Here is a 24,728-nt window from a genome sequence, read left to right on the forward strand (position 1 = left end):
AGATTTCAATTCCATTCCGCAAATTTTCACGCATACAATTTATAAATTATCAACGTTCGAAGTTGTCTCTATGCGCCATCTTGTGTGTAAAATTATTCGGATGAGTTGTTTCGTGTTAGCGTACGGTGGTAATAAAGATGATTAAATTTATATATATAGTATATATAGATTTAATTTATATTATTTTCAATTGAAAATTAATATTATCAACTAATATCAATAATTTTTTAAGAACACTGTCTGCTAAAACTTTAATATTAGTTATCATTTCAAAAACTTTTCTAGTCATTTTTTAAAAGTTTATCATTATATTGAAATGAGCAGATATATTATCTGGCAATTTTTCGAATTTTTATAACCAATCAATTATTATAAAAAAAATATTTTTAAAAATTTGGACTTATAATTTTTTTTAATTTCTTCATAAAGAAATTAAAAAATTTCTTCATGTAGAAATTTTTCTAAAATTTTTTCAATATAATTGTTATAAAAACCTCAAACATTGTTTGATAGAAAAGTAAAAATTTATCTATTTTCATTCCCAAATGCGCAAAAGATAACTTATAGAATATTGTCAAAAACAAAAAATTCTCAATAATTTTATTTTTCAATTTTTGATATTTTCTAAAAAAGTCACTCATATGTAAAAAGAGTCCTAGTGAATCAATGCCGCGTGAATGTAAGGGTCTTGGCCGCCTATGAATCGACATGTCAATTTTCTAAAAAATACTTCCACCAATGTAGTCTCAAAAAAAATAACCGAAAAGTGGAAAAAAATATCTGATATCTACTTATTTAAAAAAATTTTTTGTGTTTTGAATGTATGTGTAGTTTATTATTCAACAATAAAAAATGCATGCAATTTTTTTAAATCCGTGAATCTTAAAAATTTATTAAACATTAGGTTCAATTTCAGTTAAAAAAAACACTAATTTATAATTAACGATATTAGTAACTTATAACTAAAAATTCAAAACATTTCAATTGAAACCTACTATCAATTATTAGTTTTTTTAATTAATTTTTCTTGAAACTGAATGATTATATTCAAGTAAATTACCAAAAAGGTAACTAAAAAGTTTTTATGTTATTACTTACTATAGAAAATAAGTAGGTTAACAATTCAACAACTTTATTACTACCGGCACTTATTTTTTGGTTTTAAATATTTCGCGCTTTTTTTAATCTAGGGATTTTAGACAGTATCATTTCGACCATTCGATACAATTAATCCCAGCAATATCGACTTATCGCAATTTCGATGGTTTTTTCATCTACAGTCTAGTCAGTTTATTTATTATTAGTAAGATTACAAAAAAAAATTAAACAAAGCATGTTTGTTTAATTGTTATTATTACTATTTCAGTCATTATTCCTAATTTCGTCGTAAGTAAAGCAAGCAATTAATTTAAATAAATTAAAAATTGATTTTATTGCAAAATATTTATTTTTGATAATTGTTGATGTACCTTGCAATGTTTTTTTCTTATAAGTATTTATTTATCGAGGAAAAAATTGTTTCAGATTAAAATACTACTGATTATTGTTGTTGTAAACATGAGGATTGAGGATATATAGATATAGCGGCTCAACTTATTTGATATTAAGAATAATAATGATAAGATAAAAATAATTCTAATCAAGTTAGAATAAAATTTATTTATTGTTAAAAAAAATCATTAAAATGGCGAAGACAAAGACGATTAGTAAAGGATGTCCAAAATGTGAATTACAGGTAAATCTATTTTTTTATGTATCATTTATTGAGATTGAAAGTAGTACGCTGTTGTTACATCAAAAATTTTATACATTAGATTAGTGAATCTTAATGAAAAATTGCTTATGTAATAGCTCAAAAATAAAACAACTCAATAGTTATTAACATGCTAAGTTTGTTATAATAAATAACAAGCAACTCCCTGATTAAGAAATCTAATTTGAAATGATTTAAAATGATTTGAAATGATTTAAATGCATCGGATTTGAATACTATATAGATATACAATTAACATAAAGGTAATCATTTCAAATCATCTTTCTGAATCAGGGCTGTTAAGAATACTGAAAACTAAATCATGTTGCTAATGTCAAAAGCATCTATTGCTAATTTTTTACCCTATTTAACTTCACAGAACCAAAAGGTCATATTAAAAAATTTTTATCATTCGAATTAACTTAGGAATGTAAAGAATGTACAAATTCACTAAAATAATAAAATATATAATATATTACGCACCTAGAGAGCAAAGTAGGATATTTCAACCCGCGCAGTATTGTCACCCGAGCCGAAGGCGAAAACTTTCGCGTCAACTTTCGTCCCGCTGCGCTAAACGAAAATGCCGCTTTCTGCCTCCATTGAGGAGAAAAATAGTATACACACTATGAACAGTAAATAAGAAAGCCTCAGATCACATGTTTATTGACCTCGGCTTTGCCTCGGACAACAATTACATGTGATCTGAGACATTTCTTACTTTACTGCCCTATATGTGTAATATACTATTGTAATGAATAATACAGGTTAATTAAGAGAAAAAACTATTTAAAATTATTGAAGACTTTTTGTTGAATTTTAAGATAAAAGGTTACATGATTGATATTGTCATAAATTATATGATAAGTAATGATAAATAATTAAGTTTAAATAAAATTACTTTTTTTACAGTCTAAAGCATCTTCTTTAAAACGAGTCCTAAAACTTTTTGCAGTTAAAATATTTTGCGAAATATTTAAAAAATGAACTTAAAAAACTAGAAAAATATTGTAATTTTGAATTTTGCAAAGCTTTTGAAAAAATAGACTCTGGGGACGTCACAGCACCAAGATTTGATGGAAACTTCATTTCTAAAAATAGAACTGACTTAAATTCTCGAATTTTCGAAAATTTTTAATTTTTATTGCTAGATGTTCAAAATGTTTAATTTCTAAAGAAGAAAATAAGAAAATGAAAAAAAAAAATTTTTACATTCCTAACATTCCTCAATCGACATGAAAAAAATTTTTTTCATGTAACCTGCATTGAAAATGCGAGTTTCAATGCTTGTTGAGCCAACCGAAACTAGACAATTTCAGACCAATACGACTGTGTCGGGCAGGAATCAATCATTTCTTCCCGACGGATAGAAGTTGCAACTTTATTTTCAATCCTATCAATTGTTTGTTTATTTTATACCCTTATAATTGTCATTCAAACCGTTAACTGTACGGACATATTATAATTCTGTTATTAAGCCTAAATAAGAATGACAAAAGAAAACTATCCAATTTACGTACAATGTTTGATAAAAAATAAACTATTACTTTCTATTTTATTATGTTTTATAATAAAATGGTATTTTCGCTATTCGTCTGAAACTATCTAGATCTGGTTGGCTCCAGACATTGAAACTAGCTTTTTTAATGCAACTTATATGAAAAATATAATGTGTGACGCGGGATGAAACACGATTTCAGACCAGAGTGAAGTTGCCTGCCCGAGCGAAGCGAGGGCTGGCATCACTCGGTCTGAAATCTTTTTGTTTCATCCCTAGTCACACAATATACTATTTTTTATCTATAAATTTTATTTAAAAACAATTAAAGTTCATGAAAATTTTTGGACTTAAAGTCTTTAAACTTAAATTTTAACTTCTGATCAAGAATTTAAAACCCATTCAGTATTTTAGGTAATTATTTGGAAGTTGGGTTGCCCGTCGAAAATAAAAAAATAAAAAAAAAAAATTCTCAACATAAACATTTTTCGGATTTTCACCATTTTAGGTTTCGATTTTTATGTCTGAAAATATAGTCTTGCTTCACTTTTGTATGATAACTAATTTCTTTAACTTACATGAGGTGGTATTATAAATTTTTTCGTCATCTCAACCACTTCAGATGGACCAGAGCTACGATTATCATAATTATTTAAATCGACTCTCTTTCATTTGTTTTCATTCATGTTTTTAGCAAATCATGCAGTAAAAGCTTACAAATATACAATTAGTATATTGGCCTGATTCGATATAAATTTGACTTATTATTAAGCAATACACTTGATAGGTCGAGACGAGAAAAAGATAAGATTCATATATAGTCTTGATCTTGAATTCAGCTTTAACAAGTATCTGTAAATTTTACAAAAATCAAGAAAATTGGTTTTTTTTTTTTTATAATTAAACTATCTTAATAACAAATTTTGCAATTTTGTAAGTTTGCATAGAAAAAAAAAACAATCCCAGCAATTTAAAAATTTAGATTTTAAGGGGATATTGCAAAGCTTTATTATGTAATTTAGTTAATTATTTTTTATAATTTTGTCTCCAAAGGTACCGGTAGCTTGTAAAGCGTGTCCCTGTGGCCATTCATTTTTTAATGCACGTAGAAATTCAATGAAAAGTCCACCAAGTCCTGATGGTTCTGGCGCAATGAAAACAAGACGGACTAATCGGATAAAACGGCGTATTAATTATTATGATGCATTAGAATATGATAAACAAACTAAAAAAACTGCCAAGGTATGAACGCAATTTATTTAATTGTTACTTGAATAACATGTCTTTTTGTTATTAAATGAAAAAAATTTATAATTTGTTAGTTGTGGTGCAACTTTTTATACGAAATTTCTCTAGATCTTAAAATGCCTCAGATAAAATTTCTACACTGGAAATAATATTGTTCAAAAAATCCCTAATTCGTGAGTCCGGTAGAAAACAATTTAATAAAATATGACATTCTTAATATTATGAATATTTCAGGAAAAAAATCTTTTATAGGCGAATATTTTTTATATTTTTCTGAGGTTGTGTGTGTTCTTTTATTTAAATCCCCGAATAAAAAAAAGTATTGGGACAAAGAAAAAAGTATTGAAAAGTATTGGATTGACTAAAATTTCTATTATATAATAGAATAGTCGAGATCAATCAATTTAAATTATTGATGACTTAAATGGCAATGAAAAACAATTTTAAACGAAATGAAGTAACCGTGCGCATTTTAAGACACCATTATATTATAGTAGTTTTTTTTATAATAAAATAAACATCATATCCACTCTTTCAAATGATTCATGGTCTTCGTATCGGATGACCTGAACAACTACGTGAAGAGAACCACCTTTATTTTTTAAATTACTTCTCACACGAATTATTGTTCCATTATCAACTAAACACGAAGCAGAAGTCAATACCCGACGAAAAAAGTGTTTATCTAATCATATATAATCATGCATAATGATCTATATATGATTGGATCCAAAAATTGGCCAGGTCTAATTATATATAATCATATATGTATAACTATATATAATTATATATAATTAAACTAGCTGTTACCCGCCCGCTCCGCTGGGCGTTTATAGAATTGTATTTGTACATTTAAACTTGAAATTTAATTGGAGTATTGTATTGACTTACAGAGATTCCAAATTTCATCGAATTGGCATTTACCTTTTATCCATGTGATCATTCGAGCTAATATTTATTGTAACTTTCAATGTGCAATTAATATAAAATTCCCGTGGCTTTCTTCAAAAAATGAATAATAATTGACACGAAGAAAAAAATTTGAAATGAGCATTGAAAGTTTCAGTTAAAGTTATTGTAGGTCTCATTAGTGAAGTTGAAATCTGTCTAGCTCAAAGTGCAGCGAATTTTGCTGTTCATTAAAATTTCCTCCGTAAAAAGAACAATTCATCGGTTAGTGATCAGTAAAAATAAATGTATGTTAATCTTTTAGTCCGTTGACTGAATAGCTACATGGAAAGTAAAATTTTGGAAACGTTAAAATGACTTTTTAGCCGCTGCCAAAGAGACGATTGTTGTAAGAAAATATAATTATTAAGAAAGAAAAATATTTAAATCGGTTGACCTTGGAGGCCATCCCTGTGATTTCCTATTTTTCTTGAGATTCTATCAAATTTTATATCTGTAGGAACAATCTGAATTTTTTGACAATCATCACTCCCGTACTCCTATGTAGGGGAGGAATTTTGTAAGATCCTATTCGAGATGATTTCTACATTATAAACAAATGGTTCCAACAAAAGTTCGAGGCCATAGAAACTATTGTTTGAAAATGAGAGATTTTCATTGTTAACGCGCCCGCAATCGCTTATGGGGTTAGAATTCGAGAAAATCCATTCTTAGCTGAACTTGACATCATACACGAAGATTCCTACCAAATTTGGAGTCTTTGGAAGTTATTATTTGTAAATTAAAATTTTAGATTTTAAAACCCAACCCCGCAATCTCTATCAGGAGTAGAATTTATTAAAATCCATTTTGAGATGATCTCTTCATAAGAAATAAAAGATTCTTACCAAATTTATATTTTTTAGAAGTTATATTTTGGAAATTAAGAGTTCTTATTGTCAACACTCACTCCCGTGATCCTCATTGGAGGTGATTCGTTGTAAAATCCGCTCTTAGATCAATTCTATATCACATATAGAAGACTCCTACTCAATTTGGAGCATGTAGGAGCTATATTTTGAAAATCAAAATTTTTTTTGTTTATACCCACTCTCTCAATCCATATTTGGAATAAGTTGTCACAAAATCCATTCTTAGATCATTTCTACCACACATATAGCAGATTCTTACCAAATTTGGAACCTATAAGAGTTATAGCTTGGAAATTAAAAATTTTCATTGTTAACACCCACCCCCGCAGTTCATATTTGGATTAGGTTGCCATTAATTCCGCTCTTAGATCATTTCTACCTCATATGTAGCAGATTCTTACCAACTTTGAAGTTTATGGGAACTATAGCTTGGAAATTAAAAATTTTAATTGTTAACACCCACCCTCGCAATTCCCTGTCGGGTGAGCTATCGTAAAATTCGTTCATAAATGATTTATACATCACTTACAGAAAATTCCTACCAAATTTGGAGTCTGTAAGAGCTACAGTTTGAAACTTAAAATTTTTCATTGTTAATACTCACCCCCGCAATCCCCTGTGAGGTTAAATATCGTAAAATTCATTCATATACTATTTCTACATCTTTGACAGAGAATTACTCCCAAATTTGGAGTCGATAGGAGCTATATTTTTAAAACTGGAAATTTTTCATTGTTAACGCCCCCGCAAACCCCTTTGGAGGAGGAATTTCTTTAAAACCGTTGTTAGCTGACCTCTACATGGCAAAAGTAATATTCCTACCAAATTTCAAGTTTCTAGGTCTGATGGTTCCCGAGATATCGTGATGAGTGACTATATATAGATAGGAATCACATAATAATATAGATTAGGACTCCTATTTCATAACCACCACTGGGTTGACCGACATCATATATGTCCTATCATTCGCAGAATAACGTCTTCTGACTGTATACCAATTTTTATTAAGATTGGTCAAGCCGTTCTTGAGTTATAAGAAGACATACAGACAGACAGACAGACAAAAAAAAAAAAAAGTTGGATGTGAATCAGCGCATCATAAAACGATTATTTATCACAAAATTATATGAAAAAATTGAATGTACAGACAGAGTCAATAGATTTATATAGTAGTATAGATATTTAATTACATATTATTACTTCTATTTAATTATTTGGTTACTTTTATGGATGTAGTACTTGATATGGTCATACGCAATTCTCTATAACCAATTAAAATACAAAAAAACATTTTACATATAATTTTACGGCTATAACACCAGCGGTCACCCATCCAACTACTAACCATGTTCAATGCAGTTTACCTTTAGTGATATCCGTGTGCCTTGAAGTTCCCGTCTGCTATGCTGCTATCTTATGTGACAATGATTCTATGAAGTGCATAACGCATCAAATCAGTTTATCATAAATATAATATAAAAATTAATTTCATAACATATTTTGATAGTCTTAATTTATTTATTTTATCGAATCTCATTATTATATCACATTTATTTAAATAATAAAGTAAATAATGATTTTACTGTTAGGCAGTAGCAGAGCAGACCAAAACATCCCGTAAGAAATTTAACAAATTTTTTATTTCAGAATTATTTAAACGTAATGGAAAACATCATTTTGAACTTTTTGTGATAACCAAAAAAAATTTTTTTTTTTTTTTTTCAAAGAAAAAATTTTGTTAACATCTGACTATGCAAGTCTGATTAGATCTTATTGTATTTAAACCTATACATTATCAGATCTGATCATACATATACTTATATATGATTATATGTGGGGTTATAACAGCCAAGCACAGGGAAAAAAGTAAACTGTAATAAATAACAATCGATTTATAATAAGTAATGATCAACTGCTAAAAATTACCATTTCAAACAGTAAAATCGTGATTTTACTATTCACTATATAATATTTACCATTTAAACGTTACAATTTACAATTCAGACTTTGATATTTATCATTTGGTACCTAAAAATGATCTTATGATGTGTAAAAAGTATAAAATAAAGTTAGTAAACTTCTAATACAAGCAACGTCAATATTTACAAAGTAAAATAGTAAATTTTAAACGCAACGCTAAAAATCAAACTGTAATTATTGACTTGCTTGGACTGGTAAAATGTATATTTTAAAAGTATAATTTTTACTGTTTCAAATGTTAAATTCTCCCAGAGTGAGACCCCCTTCTCTTTCATCTGAGTTCCCCTTCTCTTCATAATATGGACTATTTATTGAAATGGCAATTTTTACTATTTGAAACTGTAATTTTTTAAGATGAAAGAGTCGTTATTTACTATAGTGACAGCTACTAATCACTTATTTTGAATATTAAATTATAAATTGTGGCTTTTATACTTTCTACATTAATTTAAGTTCTGTAATATTTATATTTTTGCCACCCTGAGCCCGCTTTACTGTTTGAAACTATAAAAATTAACCGGAATCCGAGTGAATATTACAGTTTACTTTTTTCCGTGTATGATTATATCTAATTACTAGCTGACCCGGTGAACTTCGTATCACCTACAATATATTTTGTTACACCTTTCGATCAGCGATTATCAATCTTTAAACTCTAATCTACTTCGATAAAGAATAAATACTGGCTGTATGAAGTGCTAGAATTTTGTTAGAATTTTGTCAAGTTATTAAATGAAACTCGCTTCTTATTATCGCCTGAAAATCAAGATCCCAAAAAATCAACACTGAATTTATGGAATTTTTTTTTGTCCATATACACAGAAGATAGACGATTAACAATTTTAGATCTGTTTATTTCCTTAGCTGAACTTACGGGTTTTCCAAAAATTTTATTCTTTTGAAAACATCCCTGAACTATAGCGAACAAAACAAAAAGAACATTTTTGAAATCGGTCTAGTTGTTTTTGAGTTTTAGCGAGACTAACGCACAGCAATTTATTTTTATATATATAGATAGATATATAGACTCATATACAATTAGATCTGATCATATATACTTATATATGATTAAATGTGGAGTTATAACAGCGAGGTATGATCAGATCTAATTATGTATAATTATATATATGATCATATATAATTAGACAAAAACTTTTTTCATCGGGTACCCATTTCTCTGAGACGATGGCACCTCCACATTCGTCAAGTTCATCGAGCAGAAATTTTACTTGGTATGGAAAATCTTCAATAACTGCGTGCGTTATGTATTAAGTCAAGGTTGCTCGATATTATATACATATACATAGGGTAGAACCACCGGTTATGTACACCTTAGTGCTAGTTTTGGACACTTTGAAATACAATGACAGTGTAGAAAATTGTAATGATAAAATAACATTTTCATAGAATTTTTAAACGCTTACATTAATACAATCAGAATTTGCGATGCTATTACGTTTATAATTTATTTATACAATAATTTGGACATCTAATGTCCAAAAACAGTATAGTGTCCACAAATGGCGCTTCTACCTTATATAAACTTTTGAAATTTCTACGAATCAAGCAATGAATTAAGGTAGTTGTAGCGTGATAGTCATTTCAACAGAAAATTATAAAATTTTTTTTATCGAAAGATAAATATATTAATAATTCACTACCAAAATTTCAGATCAATTAACCGCACCGTTTTTAAGTAATTAATTTTCGAAATTGCGTCTTTTACACGTAGAGGTATAGAGAGATGGTAAAGTTAGTATGAAATCTTTGGCCCGCTCGAGTGGTACGGAAGATTTCATACTAACTTTACCATCTCTCTATACTTCTACGTGTAAAAGATGCAATTTCGAAAATTAATTACTTAAAAACGGTGCGGTCAATTGATCTGAAATTTTGGTAGTGAATTATTAATATATTTATCTTTCAATAAAAAAAATTTCATAATTTTCTGTTGAAATGCCTATCACGCTACAACTACCTTAATTCAACGTATCTTGATAAATTTTGATGAATTTATAATAAATAGAATTAATAAAAGTTATCATAGATATTAAATATTAAATAAAAGTTATCATAGATTTTTGATTAGATTTATTAATATTCTGATAAATTATATACTTGTTGATCGAAACTTTCGATTATGGTACAGATCTATTAATATGGTACCGATATGACTTAATACTAATAATACTTAATACTAATAAGCCCACTCATGATTTATTAAGAAACCTAATCAAGATTCTATGATAACTTTTATAATAATTAAATTCATTATAAATTTATCAAAATTTATCAAGATACGTTGAATAAATTCACTGCTTGGTTCGTAGAAATTTCAATGATGATAAGTGCTTAAAACTATATATAAACGAATAGAATGTCGAATCAATCAGTAGTAAAGATTCTAAAAGTCAATAAGATGATGATAACACTTTTCGCTCTGTTTGTTTCTTCTGCAGTGGTAATAGGTATGTTTTTAATTAACATTTTCTCTGATTATTATGTTATTAAATAGATTTTTGGTTAGAGTTTCGCACAAATTTTGAAGTGTTAAATTGTAAAATTTTTGAAAATTTATTATAGCTGATCCACTGAGAAGCAACCTCGACTTAAAAAATAGTGCACGAATAGTAGGCGGTAATAATGCAGATATTGAAGATTTTCCATACCAAGTAAATTTTCTGCTCAATAAACTTGACGAATGTGGAGGTGCCATCGTCTCAGATAAATGGGTACTGACTTCTGCTTCCTGTTCAGTTGATAACGGAACAATAATTCGTGTGGGAAGTAATTTAAAAAACAAAGGTGGTTCTCTTCACACAGTTGTTCAGGTGATCCGACACGAAGACTATGAATCATTCGAAAGTGGATATACAATTAATGATATTGCGCTCGTTGAAGTCGAAACACTATTTGTATTCGATAAAATGCGTCAACCAGTATCATTATTTGACAAAGGTGAACAAGTTGAAACTAACTCGTTTGGTAGTGTAGCAGGGTTTGGCTTGACTGAAACTGAAATTTATCCTCATCATTTATCAAGTATTTCTATTCCAATTCTACCGGAATATAAATGTAATGAGTTGTATGATATACTACATGGTCTTCATCAAGGTCAATTTTGTGCGGGTTTCGAAGAAGGTGGACTCGGGTTTTGTGCTGGAGATATTGGCAGCCCCTTTGTTGTCCACGGACGAGCTGCGGGTTTGGCAACTAATTTTTTCGGATGCGGACTTCCACAATATCCGGGAATTTTCACTAACATTTCTTATTACCGATCATGGATCGATGGCAAATTGTCGACTAAATAATAAAAAAATTTAGAATCGATCAATTCTACGATGATGTTCTCGATTTTGTTAATTAATGTAAATAAATAAATAAATAGGTTTTATTTGTATCACATAAGTTGTGTTTTACAAAGTTTTTACAAAGATTTTTTAAATCTAAAGTAATTCCGTCTTGCTCTCTTATTCTAACATAGCTTTGGTTCACTTAATTCTACTTTGTACTGTAGATCTTTTTTTATAATTATTTATTATATTAATGTTGTGCACCAAGAATTTACACTTATCTTTTTATTCTAACTTCAATTGCTTATACTTATGATAATTCCATATTATCCTATCTTTTTCATACGCGTGATCACTATATCACCCGCTCTATACTCACAGCCTCATTATTATCGTTACTTTTTTTACATTCACTCTTTTCATATTCTCTCTGCATTATTTCTATTTCTTTTATTATTTTACAAAAATTCTTACATATTTTTCCTTTTAATTTTTCAACTATTTTAACTCTCAATAAGTTCTCACTACCTTTATATGCTTCCCACTCCGTTATCATTTCTTTACATTCTCTACTTAATTTTTTTTTTACATTATTACACAAAAAAATATGCTCTATCGTTTCTTCACTCTCATTACATATTCTACAACTCCAATCGTTTATTCCTTTTTTTCCTGCTCGTGTTATATTCCCACATCTTATTCTCGCCCATATTTCTTTATCTACACTTTTCACTTCTTTGTCATTCCAATACTCGATATTTTCACTCTCTGTTATTATGTCCTTGTACATATTATTGTAACTCGATACTTTTATTCTCCCCGTTATCCCCGCCTCGATTTGATTTTTATATTCACTCAAACCTTTTTTTATCACTTCCGCTTCTTCATTGTCATATATCCTTTTTATCACATTTTCACATTTCATTTCTTTCGTTAATTTTAATATCTGTTTTCCCCATCTGGTTGGACATTTATTTATCACGCATCTTATCTCTTCTCTTAGGCATATTTTTGGCCATCGGTTTTCATCCATTTTTATTATTTCAATTATGTATCTCCATATCCTTTCTTTCACTATCGCTTCTATTTTTTCACAGCTAGCTTCTTTTTGCACTATATAACCTGGTATATTTCTTTTCACTCTTAATGCCATTCTCAGTAGCTTGTTTTGCATTATTATCATTCTATCTATTTTTTCACTTCCCCATATTTCAACTCCATAGAGGCATCCTGCTCTTGCTAACGTGTTGTATAAATACAACCTGTCTTTAATATTATTTCTTTCTGTTCTTTTTATCACTCCCCATGTCGCATTTGCCACTTTATTTGTTTTATTTTTCATGATTTCCATGTGCCTGCTGTGACTATTTTTGGTAGTAAATGTGTAACCCAAATATTTAAAATTGCTCACCACTTCAAGCTTCTCCCCCGTGTAACACCACTTTTTATACACACCTCTTCCACCATTTTTAAAAACTATTATTTTTGTCTTAGCATTCACTTTTAATTTGTTTTTATCTACATATTTTTCTAGCTCCCTTATCATTTCACTTAGTCCTTCCGGGTTATCTGCTATTATCACACCGTAGTCTGCATATTTTTTCTTACCATTTCGTCCTCCATATCATCAATAAAAATATTGAATAGCACTGCACTTAGTGCACATCCTTGTCTCACTCCCTGGTTTACTTCAAATTCTTTTATTTTCGCTCCATTTATTGTCACTTCGCATGTTGTTTTGCCATATATTTCCTTTATCATTTTATACATTTTTATCTCCAATTCCTAGATTCTTTAATTTCTTCATTAATATTTCTCTGTCTACCGTGTCAAATGCTTGTTTCAGGTCTATGAAACACGCATATAGCTTCTTCTTATTTTTTAGCTTGTTGTTTATTAATGAGTTAAGTGTGAAAATGTGATCTCTTGTTCCTCTGCGTTTTCGAAATCCTGCCTGGCTCTCCTTCATTTTTCCTTCTCTATCCGTCCAGTTCATTATCCTTTCCGCCATCATTACTGTCAGGATTTTGTACCCTATATCCAGTAGTGAGATACCTCTATATAATTAATGTATTATATCAATATAAATAATGTTTATTTTATGATAAAAAACAACTATTATATAATGGTGTCTTAGTAACTTCTTGCTGAAGGAATTGGGAATAAAAACACATATTAGATTCAACTCTTGTGAAATTTTATCTTGTTACTTAATGAAGTGTCCATTTTAGTAGACTTTAGAGAAATAAAAATATTGCATTTGTCCTCATGACAGAACTTTTGAAAAATTTAATTTTTTTCGGCCATCTTGTGAAGCTGATTAAGAAAATGCATATGGTTCAAAAGTTTATATAGGGTAGAAGCGCCATTTGTAGACACTATATCGTTATTGGACATTTGATGTACAAATTATTGTATAAATAAATTATAAACGTAATAGCATCGTAAATTCTGTTTGTATTAATGTAAGCGTTTAAAAATTGTATGAAAATGTTATTTTATCATTAAAATTTTCTGCACTGTCATAGAATTTCAGAGTGTCCAAAACTAGCACTATAAGGTGTACATAACTAGTGGTTCTACCCTATGTATATATATATATATATGATATAGCGCGGCTTGCCTCGACGATAGCGCTCACAATTTTTATCGGATCTTGAATTAATGAAATACAGGATACTTTTTGGACAATTCTTGGAGTTAAGTTCAAAGATGAACCAAATCGGTCGATTAATTTAGAAATGAAAGCAATTCAAAATTTTTGAATAAATTGCAGAAATTGCATTTTTGTAGGCTCTTATTAGAATAACATTTGAATGCGAGAAATCAGATTTTTGTAAATTGCATCTAAAAGCTCATGAAATAAGGTTCAATTTCATGTCATTTGATTTTTCTAGAACAGAAATTACCTACAGGTCTATGAATATTTTACGAAATTCTACTATTCCATTCGATCCTGCAAATTTTTAGTAACTTTGAAAAATCTACTTGTGCTTCGGCTGCCAAATGGGCGTTTTAGGTAGATTTCATTGAAATCTATCTATTGCATTGGTCCTCATGTCAAAAAGCACCTTCAATTCTTAACGGATTTAGATGAAACTTGGTACACATATTCTTTGGATAATAATCTTGAATGAGTTCGAAGATGAGCGAAATTCGTCAACAAGTTTAGAAATGGTAGTAGCTCTTCAAAATTATCAAAATAGTGAAAATCACGTTTTCGGTGACTTCATTGATGTATAACTTTTGATTGAAAAAAGATTGCTAATTTTTGATAAATTCATGTGAAAGCTCATGGAATCACCTTTAATTTGACGTTTATAACATTGACATTTTCACCATTTTTAGTTATTTTATCATAGTTAAGAGTGCAATTGAACCATTTTCAGGGAATGTGTAGTACAACCAACTTATATATGTTATTTTATCAAGAATTAAAATAAATTTCATTCAATGTCAGACTAACGTTATTGGGATAAGATGATAATTCATTCTGTGAAATCTACCTTCCATTTCGGGTGTGGCCGAATGGCGTTTTTAGTACTCTCTTAAATCGAAATAGTGACTTTCGACTATGAAATAGTGACTATTCACTATTTAGTAGTGAAAAGTATACCACTATTTGAATTAGTGATCTACTCTGCACTGCAAAAATAGTGAATAGTCACTATAGTCACTATTTCGATTTAAGAGAGTAGATTTCATAGAAATCTAACTATTGCATTAGTCCTCATGACGGAAATTTCGAAAAATTTTGCTGTATTCTGACATAACTCGACGAGCTGAGTCAGAAAATACATATGGTTCAAAAGTTTATATATGTATGTATAGATATATACGATATAACGCGGCTTGTCACGACGATATCGTCGCCAATTTACAACGAATCTCTACCAGACTCAACATACTTATTCTACAGATAAATACCGAAGTCAAGTTCGAAGATGAGCTTAATCGGTCAAGTAATTTAGAAATGCTAGGATTTCAAAATTTTGAAAATCATAAAAATTCATATTTTTTCACTTTCTTACTCGAATAACTTTTGAATGGGATAACTTATTGAAACTCTGTAAATTTCATCTGAAAGCTTTTTAAATAAACTTTAATTTAAGTACCATTTCATATGTGTATTCTCAAAATTATGTCCTATTCCGCTATGCCAATTATGAAATTTGCTATTGCACTGGTTTCAGTATCTTTCCGTCGATATATATTTTTGTCGATTGCATAGAAGTTAAATGCCCTAGTTTTGTATACAATCCTCGTTATATTTTTCTCCATTCATGATGAAATCTACTTCCATTTCGGCTGCCGAATGGTCTTTTTTTTTTATTATATTCAACTAGACATACATGTGAATTCGTGTTATCAATCAACATGTAATAAAAGAGATTTTATTTCTGAAATATTCACGATACGAAAAATTACATATTTTATTCTGCATAAATTCACACCAAATTATGATTTTTTGTTAATACTTTAGTCAAAGTATTATTATTTAGTAAATAGTACTCACATTTTAAACAGAATTCACCGATATTATCAAAATGTTTGGTAATCATTTTATTTTCCAATTTTAATCACAATAACAATTTCTTCTGTTGAATTTTTTATAATGTTATGGAGGATATAAGCTAATTGATAACTTTTCGAGTGGATTAATTCTTAACTATTTTTTTATTAACTTCTAAAGTGCTTTGTCAATAAATTGTGATGTTCATTTAGCTTTACTACCTAGAAAAAAAGTATCGAATTCTTTAAACCGGGTCAAAATCGGTACATCAGTATATTGAAAAAATATCACGGAAGATATCACGTTAAAAAATTATAATTGTGTGCTTACCATTAGAGCGCAAAATAAGAAGATAACCATTTATGAAAATATTTACTCATTTAATTTTAAAAAAGGCGCATCAGTAGTAAGTAATAACTTACTTTGCTATTTATAATTTTAGTTACGCCGTGCAGCAGAACCAAATTCATTTAATAATTGTGCTCAGTTAAATAAAAAAAAAAAGCGTAAAGTCAGTAAAACTAAAAGTAACCGAACAGGTGGTAACGGTAGTGTCGGAGATGATGAAGAAGAAACTGAAGGTGTTAATGCATTATCACCAGAAAAACAATTAACATGTTCGTTAATATTACAAGAAATTAATAGTAAATTTCTGAATGTTGCCTGGAAACCAATGTGATCATTTTTATTTTATAAGTCTTTTTTTATAAGAATAAGTTAATTAATTATTATTTAAAAATAGTATAAACTATTAATAATTATTATTACGTATAGTAAGAATGTGTTTATTAACATTTACATTGAATAAATAGTTTTGATTCAATTTGTAATAATTTTTTTTTTTTTTGTAATAAAATACATTAATTGTACAAGTACATATAATCCATTCATTAATGCATTTATAACAATTGTAATGATTATAATAATAATTGTGCAATAAAATACAATCTTTTCATTATTATCAGTAATTACTAATTAATTTTATTTAACGTACTTCTTATTATTTACTCGAACATAAATAATTATTTTTTATTTAAAATTAATTACTTCAATAATACCAATACATTTAATTATTTATACTGTAAAATGAAAAATATAACATATATATAGATATTTGTATGTAAAAAAATACTGTAAAATATAAATGATAAAATTACTTTTATGATTAATATTGAAATTATTTTTATATGATATTATTGAATAAACTATACAATAATTAATTAATACAAAAATTAATGACATGATTTTTACATAAATTATTTCATTTTTTAATATTAAAGTAAAATCTGCAGAAATTTTTATTTAAAATATCTTATTTAACATGCAGAATTTAAAATCAAAATTGATTTAATTATTTAACATGTGATATAAGCAACAGTATATAAATAATTATTTTCTTTCACAGTTTTTATTTACTCAATGTTCTTTACGGTAAATTATTTTTAATCATTACATAATATAAAACAGCTATTTCCTGCAAATGCTCGTCGTTAATGTAATTCTGTACATCTCAGTTTAAAAACTCAAAAACATAAAGTTTCCCAAGCGTAGAAAAAAAATATTGACTTTTTGGAAGATTTTATTCAACAAGAAGTCAAAAATTAGAAATTGTCAACTTTAATTCAACAAAATATTACTAAAAACATTTTTGTGTCGCTTGGGTCCGTTTATTTAAGTAAATGTTACGGTTTATGGAAAATTAGGATGTAGCTTATTGGGAATAAAGTTCCCAAAATAGCCACTGCTGACGCGTGTTGCTTTCAGTTTTAATGCTAAAAATTTTCATATTTCTTTACAAAAGAAATCACTATCTACATATAATCGATGAAAAAAAATTTTTAAAATACTATAATTATAATTGTGTTGCAAATATAGATCAGGCGTCTATAATTAACTTAGTAATTATCATAATTCATAATTGATAGGTCATTTTTTCCTACATTGGTTCGATTGAATCAATTACCGTCATGCTACATAACAAAAATAACAATTTTGCAACTATACGTGCATTAGAACGACGCAAAAAAATCGGCTATTTCTCTTTCAATTAATAATGTTTTAAAAAAGCTCTGCAGAAAAGAGCTCAATACAATTTTTTAGAGGTCAAGATTTTTAATTCTAATATTTATTAAGTTAAATACTAAAATAGTGAATTATTTGCGCCACCTTAACGCCCATTTATATCTTCAATTTACTTATAGAATAGATATATATATATATATTTATAAATTTATAGTTAATAAGGCAAGACAATAGTGTCTCAAACTTTCTTCGTGAACAATTATTTATTTTATCTATCTAGTATTTTATTCCAAGCGCAATAACCGCAACAGTTAATAGAAACTTTCAACTAAAATTTACTCTTGGAAAAATAGACTCGGCAGTGATTTTACATAATTAAAAAAAAAAAAAATGAAATAAAATAGGCCTTGTTTTTCTATTTCTAAACTTTACTAGCTTGTGCTTTTAAATTCTCAGCTTTTTGTCGTCTTCTAATAAATGGCACACAACCCCACAAAGACGCGCCGGCTATTAAAACAATACCTAAGCTACTGAATATTGGTCCATAACTACCGATATGTTCAAATATCATTCCGCAAATTGGCGGTCCAACGAGTTGTATAATACCGTTGACGAACAAAGAAATACCATATGAAGAGATTAGTTTTTCAGTTCCCAACATGTCCGCCATTATGACAGCAGTGACTCCAACGTAAATACCTGACGCTAGCCCAAAAATACTACAGTAACTTGCTAACATTATGTAAGAAGTCGATGTTGGCATCAGTGTTAACGCTACACCAGATACTAGTAATCCACCAACAAAGTACCAATGTTTGGGCATAATTTTGGTATCTGAAAGTGCTGATCCACCAATCCGACCTATTAGATCAAACGCTGAATTAAGCGATAGCAGCACAATTGCACGATTTCTATCGTAACCCAGTGAAATCGCATATATTGGCAATAAAATAATGAAATTTGTGTAACTGACCGCATTCGTTGAATTTGAAATTAAAATAACGAGATAAATTGGATCTTTAAGAAGAGACAAGTCAAAAAACTTTTTTTTTGCGTTATCAGTTGAGTTGTTGGCGTTGTTAGCGGGGTTGATTGTTTTTTCAGGTGATTTCCGAAATGTACTTGAAATAGCGTTTAACGTTAAGTTTGACGCATACTCCGGTTGCAGTGCTGATAATGTACTGCCGTGATAAGGCGTACTTATGTAATTGAATGATGAAATACTTGGTGAACGTAGTGTTGATTTACGACGTACTATTGAGCTGCTGCGTTCTGGTACAGCATGTAATGCTGGAGTACTGTGCATTTGTGATGTTATTTCACGATTTGTTGGCATGCTTATTTTACGTGTTCTATTTTGTACAGGAGTATTTTTATAGTTTTCTAATGCAACGCTTGATGCACTTTTTGGTACGGCTTTAGGTTTTGGAGATAAACTGTTATTAGTATTGTTAACTGCATGAGGTTTTTCTGTTTTTATTGTTGGAATAATGAGAAGAGAATTTTTGCAGTTTTCATTGTGATTTAACCGATCTATTTCTTCAGTTTCTTCCTCTTCCTCTTCTTCAGCAACTTGTTCATCTGTTAATTTTTCTACGGGCAATGGTACAAATTTCATGTGCTTTTCTACGGGTTCGTATAGCAATGCTGCGGCCCACACGTGTAATAATACACCACTCATGATTAGAACTGCGCCTCTAGAAAAAAAAAAAAAAAAATACAAATAAAAATAAAAAGAAATTTTATAGTTGAGAGGTTGCTTTATTGTTATATATTATCTTATTACATTAGTAGACATGATATCTTATTAGATTTGCCTTGATGTGTTTCAATAAAATTGAGCTATCTAAATATCGATCTTGATCTAATCAAATTTAATTTAAAATAGGGCTGTACAATTTAACCGGCCAAGCCGGCTAAAAAAGTTAGCTAAGTTAATTAGCTAGCTAACCGATAGGTTTAGCTAATTTAACCGGTTAACTTAATTAGCTCAGCTAATTAGCCAACGGCTAACCGGCTAATTTTTTTTCAGCTATTCACTGATTCCTTTTCTACAGAAAGGTTCAAGAAATAATCTTAAGGCTCTTTTTTTCTGCTTAAAGAAACGATAGTCGCGAAATTTATTTATTTAATATTTTATCAATAACACCGACCCACAAAAAAAAAGTGCTCTGTACTTTTGACCGAACCTACCTATCTTTATGTATTTCGACGCGCTGAATCCGAATCTGAAGTCAGTTTTGCCCATACACCCTCAAAATTTTGAGTAAAATGCAAAAAACCCAAAAAAAAAGGCAAAAAATTGCGAAAAACTGCAGTTACAGCAATGAAAAAATTTTTTTGGACCCAGATCACGTATGATTTTTATGTATTTCAATTCACAGAATCTGAATCTAAACGTTTAGTAGCTCCTTGAACCGTCAAAATTTGAAAAAATTGCAAAAAACTCAAAAAAATCAAGATTAAAAAAATTTTTTGGATTCAGATTGAGTATGATTTTTATGTACTTCGTTCCACTGAATTTGAATCTGGAGTTTTTTTGTCCCATTGATGTTTTAAAATCTTAAAATATCTCAAAAAATCAAAAAAATCGAGAAAATTGCAGTTATAAATATGAGAAAAAAATCTATTAAACACGATCGTTAATGACTGAGGTGTATTTTCATAGATGGAATATGATCCTAAAATTGAAAGACTGACAAAACTTTAAAATGTGTAGAAAATAGCATGTAAGGAGAAAGTACAGAATCATGTTTTCGAATTTCGGACTGTCCTTCGTTTCTATTGAACTTTTTTTGCTTCAAATGAGCTACGCAGAGGGTTCCCCTCTTACCTTTTTTGTTTTCTTCTGGTATTTCTTTTTTTAGCATCCAGCAAAATATTGATTGAACTTGATTAAATTTATTTCTATCGAAAAATCTTTTTTAAAACCATGCGATGATAAGAAACGATCTTTCCGATTTTAAGCTGTTTTTCGCTTGTGTCGAATCCTTTTGTCTTCAAATGACCTACGCAAAGGGTTTCTTTTTCGCTTTCTGTTTTCATCAGGTACATCTCTGTTTAGTGTCCAGCAATGAACTGCCATCATATTGACATTACACTTTCCTTGATATCGACTCTCCATTTCACTTATGTCTTGGTGGAATCTTTCGCCTTGTTCTTCACTGTAGTCGCCAAGATTTTCAGGAAAGTATTGAATGTGAGAATGTAAGAAATGCAATTTAAGATTCATTAAGCAACCCAGAGTATCGTAACTCCCCAATAACTCTTCAACTAAATTTTCGTAATTTTCACTTTTATTAATTCCCAAAAAATTTTGTGACACATCTTTAAAACTCGACCATGCTGCTTTTTCAACATCTTTCATTTCATAAACGAAGTTATCGTCTAAAAGCAAAGTCTGAATTTCACGCCCATCGAAAATTCCTCCTTTTAATTTGGCATCACTTATAGCTGGGAACTTTTTTTCCAAATATATAAAACAATTGCCATTTTTTTCCAGAGCTTGTCGAACTGTTTCATAAGACCAAGCTTAATATGAAGTGGTGGTAATAGGTATTTAGAAGGATCAATTAATGGCGTTCGTATCACATTTTGAGAACCTGGATCCAAGTTCGCTCTCGTTGGCCATTCTTTCTTCACATAGTGATTTTCCCGATCTCGACTATCTCATAAACATAAAAAGCAGGGATATTTTGTAAACCCTTATTGCTGACCTAACAGAAGTGTTGCAATTTTCAAATCACCACAAATTTTCCATTGATGATCCGAATACTTTATTTTATTTAATACAATCTGTAAATTTTCATAAGTTTCTGTAAGTGTGGTCGAGTAGGCTATTGGAATCGGTGCATATTCCTCCATTCATCGGTGCATATGCTTCCATTCATCGTCTTTGAATGTGTTCGGTTTTAATTCATCAACCAAACTTTTTACATCTGAATAGTAAACCAATGAATTTTTGTTATTGTTGTTGAAAAATTTTCGGAACTCTTTCTCCCTATCGCGATAAAAATAAGCTGATGTTCCTTTAGTTAATAAATTTTTCTTCTTCAATAGAGCCGTTAAATGTTCAGATCCCTCTTTGGATAGCCCTATATCTCGCAATAGGTCATTTAATTCTAGTTTGACGAAGGTTTCAGGGTCTTTATTTTGACCGACACCGGCCAAGTATTCTTCGTCTTCAGAACTGTTTTCTTCATAGACGTCGTCAACTTGCATTCCTTCTTCGCTCTCATCCATCGGCTCAAGAGTAGCAGTTTCTTGAGGTTCGACACAAGCGGAGAACAGCTTAAAATCGGAAAGATCGTTTCTTATCGTCGCATGGTTTTAAAAAAGATTTTCCGATAGAAATAAATTTAATCAAGTTCAATCAATATTTTGCTTGATGCTAAAAAAAGAAATACCAGAAGAAAACAAAAAAGGTAAGAGAAGAACCCTCTGCGTAGCTCATTTGAAGCTAAAAAAGTTACAACACAAGTTACGATACAAACGAAGGACAGTCCGAAATTCGAAAAGGATCATATTCCATCTATGAAAATACACCTCAGTCATTAACGATCGTGTTTAATAGATTTTTTTTCATATTTATAACTGCAATTTTCTCGATTTTTTTTATTTTTTGAGATATTTTAAGATTTTAAAACATCAATGGGACAAAAAAAACTTCAGATTCAAATTCAGTGGAACGAAGTACATAAAAATCATACTCAATCTGAATCCAAAAAATTTTTTTAATCTCGATAATTTCGATTTTTTTTTAGTTTTTTGCAATTTTTTCAAATTTTGACGGCTCAAGGAGCTACTAAACGTTCAGATTCAGATTCTGTAAATTGAAATACATAAAAATCATACGTGATCTAGGTCCAAAAAATTTTTTTCATTGCTGTGGCTGCAGTTTTTCGCAATTTTTTGTCTTTTTTTTGGGTTTTTTGCATTTTACTCAAAATTTTGAGGGTGTATGGGCAAAACTGACTTCAGATTCGGATTCAGCGCGTCGAAATACATAAAGAAGCGATCACTATGTCATTTGTAAAATACATAGCAATAGATATGTTACCGTTATCACACGCCGAAGGTCCAAGATTTATGCAATTCGTTAAAGCTCTCAGTCCTGAATATGTGATCCCGAGTAAAACAGTCATAAAAGATCGCTTAGAAGTCTTGTACCAATCAGTGCGTAAAGATATACTGGCAACTCTTCGTAATTTTTATGATGTGTCGATTACAACGGACGCTTGGACATCTCGTTCAGCAGTTTCATTTATTACAATTACAGTACATGCTATAGATGAGTTATGGAATTTATACTCTGTAACTTTGAACACCTTGGAAATGACTGAAAGTCACTCGGCAGCAAATATTTACCATCATTTATGCAATGCTTTATCAGAGTGGAATTTGGCAGATAAAACAATTGCTGTGGTCCATGATAATGCACGAAATATGGTGGCTGCAATGCGCGAAAGCTCTACTGCTGACATCAAGATCGGTCAAAGTGTTCGTTGCGTTTGTCATTCGTTACAGCTTGTTATAAAAAAAGCTTTTAATGAAGAACATTTTTAAATAACATCTTCAAAAAGTTTCTGCAATCGTTGGTCACTTTAAACATTCATATAAAGCAACAAAAACTCTTAAAGATGCCCAGAAATTACATAATTTACCTGACCATTCTTTGATTAGCTACTGTGTAACTCGTTGGAATTCCGCTTACAATATGATTGAACGGCTATTGGAACAAAGACAAGCAGTTGAAAGTGTGTTACTGAATCTTGAGTTTACAACTACAGTAATGTGTAAAAAATTGCTGTTACGTAATTTAGAATGGAATTATTTAAAAGACTTGGTCCGAATATTGAAACCGTTTGAAGTAGCAACGAAAATAATGTCTAGTCAAACGGAATCAACTAGTGGAATGGTACGGCCACTTATTCATTCAATGATAGATAAGTTCTTGGTGCTTGATTATTCAGATGACCCTCCGAAAATTCAATCACTTAAAGAAGTATTTCGTGAAGAACTAGAAGCTCAGTTTTTGGAGGAAGATTATGATTCCGTACCTGCATTAGCCTGTTTTTTGGATCCTAGGTATAGTTACACGATACATTTATTCACTAATAACGAAATTATTTTAAAAAATTTGATTATCAAATTCATTAATGTTTTAATATATTGCAGATATAAAAATATGGCTGATGAAACTCAAGAATTTCGAGAGTCGGTCCAAGAAAAAATTTTAGAAATTATCGCCAAAGAAAATGTTATTAAAGAGACACCAGCAGCTATCACTAAAAATAAGAGAGAGAAAAATTTGGATTATCTCTTTAATTGTGAAGCCTTATCTCAAAGCTTTGAGAGAATGACAAGCTTTGAAAGTGATAATCCAAATTATCTAGATAATGAAAATGAAAGAGAAATTAATAGCTTCAAAATGGAGCCAAATATTCCGCTTGGTGACAACCCTCTTCATTGGTGGCACTCAAAACACCATAAGTTTCCTAAACTGGCTAGGCTGGCGAGAAGATACTTAGGTGTCCCAGCATCAAGTACACCCTCTGAAAGGGCTTTTTCTACAGCTGGAAACATTATTAGCTCAAAACGC

General features: G+C 29.6%; 3 protein-coding genes across 3 annotated transcripts in view; 2 read left to right on the forward strand and 1 right to left on the reverse strand.

The window, feature by feature from the left end:
* The first annotated feature begins 1,578 nt into the window (after window positions 1-1,578).
* LOC123262503 (UPF0547 protein C16orf87-like) lies at window positions 1,579-17,060 on the forward strand. Its single transcript, XM_044724750.1, has 3 exons — window positions 1,579-1,735; window positions 4,305-4,493; window positions 16,548-17,060. The coding sequence occupies exons 1-3, from the start codon at window positions 1,685-1,687 to the stop codon at window positions 16,782-16,784; spliced, it is 477 nt and encodes a 158-aa protein (XP_044580685.1). The 5' UTR covers window positions 1,579-1,684; the 3' UTR covers window positions 16,785-17,060.
* LOC123262476 (trypsin-3-like) lies at window positions 10,430-11,653 on the forward strand. Its single transcript, XM_044724713.1, has 2 exons — window positions 10,430-10,767; window positions 10,883-11,653. Exons 1-2 carry the CDS (start codon window positions 10,677-10,679, stop codon window positions 11,608-11,610), a joined length of 819 nt encoding a protein of 272 aa, XP_044580648.1. The 5' UTR covers window positions 10,430-10,676; the 3' UTR covers window positions 11,611-11,653.
* Window positions 17,061-17,454: 394 nt separating the features above from the next.
* LOC123262428 (monocarboxylate transporter 9) overlaps window positions 17,455-24,728 on the reverse strand; it is a 41,131-nt gene continuing 33,857 nt past the window's right edge. Inside the window, exon 5 of the mRNA XM_044724634.1 lies at window positions 17,455-19,824. Coding sequence (XP_044580569.1) covers window positions 18,549-19,824 — 1,276 coding nt within the window. The 3' untranslated portion in view covers window positions 17,455-18,548. The remainder of the gene's footprint in view (window positions 19,825-24,728) is intronic.

Source organism: Cotesia glomerata, linkage group LG4 (assembly GCF_020080835.1).
Source record: "Cotesia glomerata isolate CgM1 linkage group LG4, MPM_Cglom_v2.3, whole genome shotgun sequence".
NCBI lineage: Eukaryota > Metazoa > Arthropoda > Insecta > Hymenoptera > Braconidae > Cotesia > Cotesia glomerata.